Genomic DNA, 2,578 nt, shown 5'->3' with positions numbered 1-2,578 from the left:
ATGGGAAACACCAACAGAAATGGCAATGGCAATCCACCACCTCCACCACCTGCCCAGAATGGAGTCAAATTCCATTACGAGGCTCTTCGCAAGAACCGAACTGAAATGTTCAAAGGGGATGCCGATCCAGAAGTGGGACAAAATTGGATGAAGAAGATGGAGGACCAACTTCGTTTACTTGAAATTCCTGAAGCACTGAAAGTAGATGTGACGATTCCTTTTCTGGAGGACAAAGCAAGGAAATGGTGGGAGGCCGTTTCACCTGCTATGCTAGCTGTGGGAGCAATCACTTGGCAGCAGTTCCGTACCGCATTTCTGAAGCAGTACTTTCCAGCTGAAGTTAAAATGCAGAAGCTGAACGATTTTGAGAATCTTACGCAAACACCAGACATGACAGTGGTGGAATACACTTCCAAGTTTAATGAGCTTGGATCCTATGCCCCAACAATTATGGGAGACGATGATCTGAAGTTGCATCGTTTCAAGAAGGGGTTGAATAGTCGTATACATTCGGCATTAGCAGTTTATCAGCATGCCAACTTCGCGGATTTGATGGGAGCGGCCATCCGAGCTGAATCGGACATCAAGCGTCTGAGAATGACTTCCACAACAAACGACCTCTGACGGGCCAATCTTCTTCACACAAACATGTGTCCAAGCGTTCGAACAATTCTGATGAATCCTTCAAGGAAACTTATGCTGCTCCAAACTGTACACAGATGAAGCTATGCCCCACCTGCAACCTCCGACATGAAGGGGAATGTCGTCGAAACACTGGTGCCTATTTCAACTGTGAAAATTCGGACACCGAATTGCTCAATGTCCCAAAACCATGAAGGCAAGGACAGGACCACATACTAGTACTACTACCCAAGGCCAACCAAAGGAAAATAAACCCAATGCTCTTGTCTATGCAATTACTCAAGAAGAAGCAGGCGGTGCAAAAAAAGTCATGGAAGGTACCATTCTAATCAACAATGTTTCTTTATCTATTTCGTTCGATTTTGGCGCCACCCATTCGTTTACATCTAAGAGATTCGTAAGATGCTAGGGCTTATACCTGAGTAACCGATCGAACCATTTAGCTTAGCGACCCTTACTAGTAAGTTAATCAAAGTTTCGAGGACGAAACTTCTTTTAAGGTGGGGAGAATGTGAAAACCGTAATTTTTCTAAATTACGTTTAGGATCTTTTATTATTTAATTATTTGTTTATGATAATAGTTAATTTATGATAATTAATATTAGTATATTTTATGTCATCGAGATAGTGTTGGAGATAGAATATAATTTTGGGTATCTTGATAAAATATTATTAAGATAGGTGATCAAGATCTAGGTGTGGTCAAATCTTGGGAGATAGATTTGAATTCAAATTTTGAAAGTCACTATCCTAGTCAATCTCAAACTCCTATTGAGTGCCTATAAATAGAGGCTCATAGTTTAAGGAAAAATCACACAAACATACTCTCTTTTCCTCTTCGTGCTTTCGAAGCTCGGCTGAGAGTTTGCTTAGAAATCCACCCCCTTCTCTTCAATTATTTTCGTGTATAAGGCTGCCATTTGGGAAAGTACTTTGTCCCGTTTTTCCTTTTTGTTTTTAATCTTTCACCATAAAAGTCAAAGGAATTTGTCATCTTGTGCCATCATAATTTCGAGAATTTGGGCTAGGAAATTTAGAGGATTTAGTGCTTGCTTGTTCTATAAGCTATCAACACGTGAGCATAGTGGGATTTTCGAAGAATCCTTTGAAGTTTCGGTCCAGCATTGTCAAGTATTGATTTTTGTACACATCTGTAGGTAAGTGGGCTTTTGTTTTAAAACCTTATGTATGATTTAAAATTTCGATCGTTCGTGATATTTCTTCGAATTTTGCTATGTAATTGATATTCTTGATGAATTTGTTAAGAGTATGTTTTGGCACTGTTATGACTCAAATTATGAGTGAAAAGGAAATTTATGAACCATGTTATGTTATGGCCCTGATGCGGTGGGTAATAATAACCGTTCTATGACCTCACCCCTTAGAGGGATTACATATAGGGGACTGATTAGTTAGCCACGATTAATGAGAGGAATTTCAGTGTCTGGCCAAAATTATGTTATGCTATGTTATGTCATGTCAATTATGTTATGATGATGTTCATGCTATGCTATGTTAAGACATGATATGAAATGTTTACGCTTTGAATTATGCTATGAGTTTTTGGAATAAATATATATATATATGTATATATTTGATATGATCGATCGGCCCCCACTTGCTGAGTGTTTCCCAAAACACTCACCCCTCTTACTTTTCCCCTTCCAGATGATGAAGATGGCGATTTAGAGGATCGTGAACAAGATATGTTTTGGGGATGGTGATAGAGAAATAATAAGACTAAATTTCGTTATTTTTATTATTGGGATTTTTGCTTTAATATTTTGTTATTAAGTTTTTAGACGCTTCCACAATCGTTTCATTATTTTGGATTTATCGAGTTGTAAAGACAATGTTTTGAAGTTTATTTATGATAATAGACTGGTTTGGTTTATACTGTACTACGAGGCTGGTTGTTTTATAATTTGTGTGAATT

At 38.1% G+C, this 2,578-nt stretch overlaps 1 protein-coding gene across 1 annotated transcript; it reads left to right on the top strand.

Annotated features, from left to right (window-relative positions):
- LOC140877201 (uncharacterized) lies at window positions 1-624 on the top strand. Its single transcript, XM_073280732.1, has one exon. It carries the CDS (start codon window positions 1-3, stop codon window positions 622-624), a length of 624 nt encoding a protein of 207 aa, XP_073136833.1.
- Window positions 625-2,578: the final 1,954 nt, after the last annotated feature.

Source organism: Henckelia pumila, chromosome 2 (genome assembly GCF_033568475.1).
Source record: "Henckelia pumila isolate YLH828 chromosome 2, ASM3356847v2, whole genome shotgun sequence".
NCBI lineage: Eukaryota > Viridiplantae > Streptophyta > Magnoliopsida > Lamiales > Gesneriaceae > Henckelia > Henckelia pumila.
Note: the sequence above shows the minus strand (reverse complement) of the source record. Positions and strands in the feature narration are given on the sequence as shown.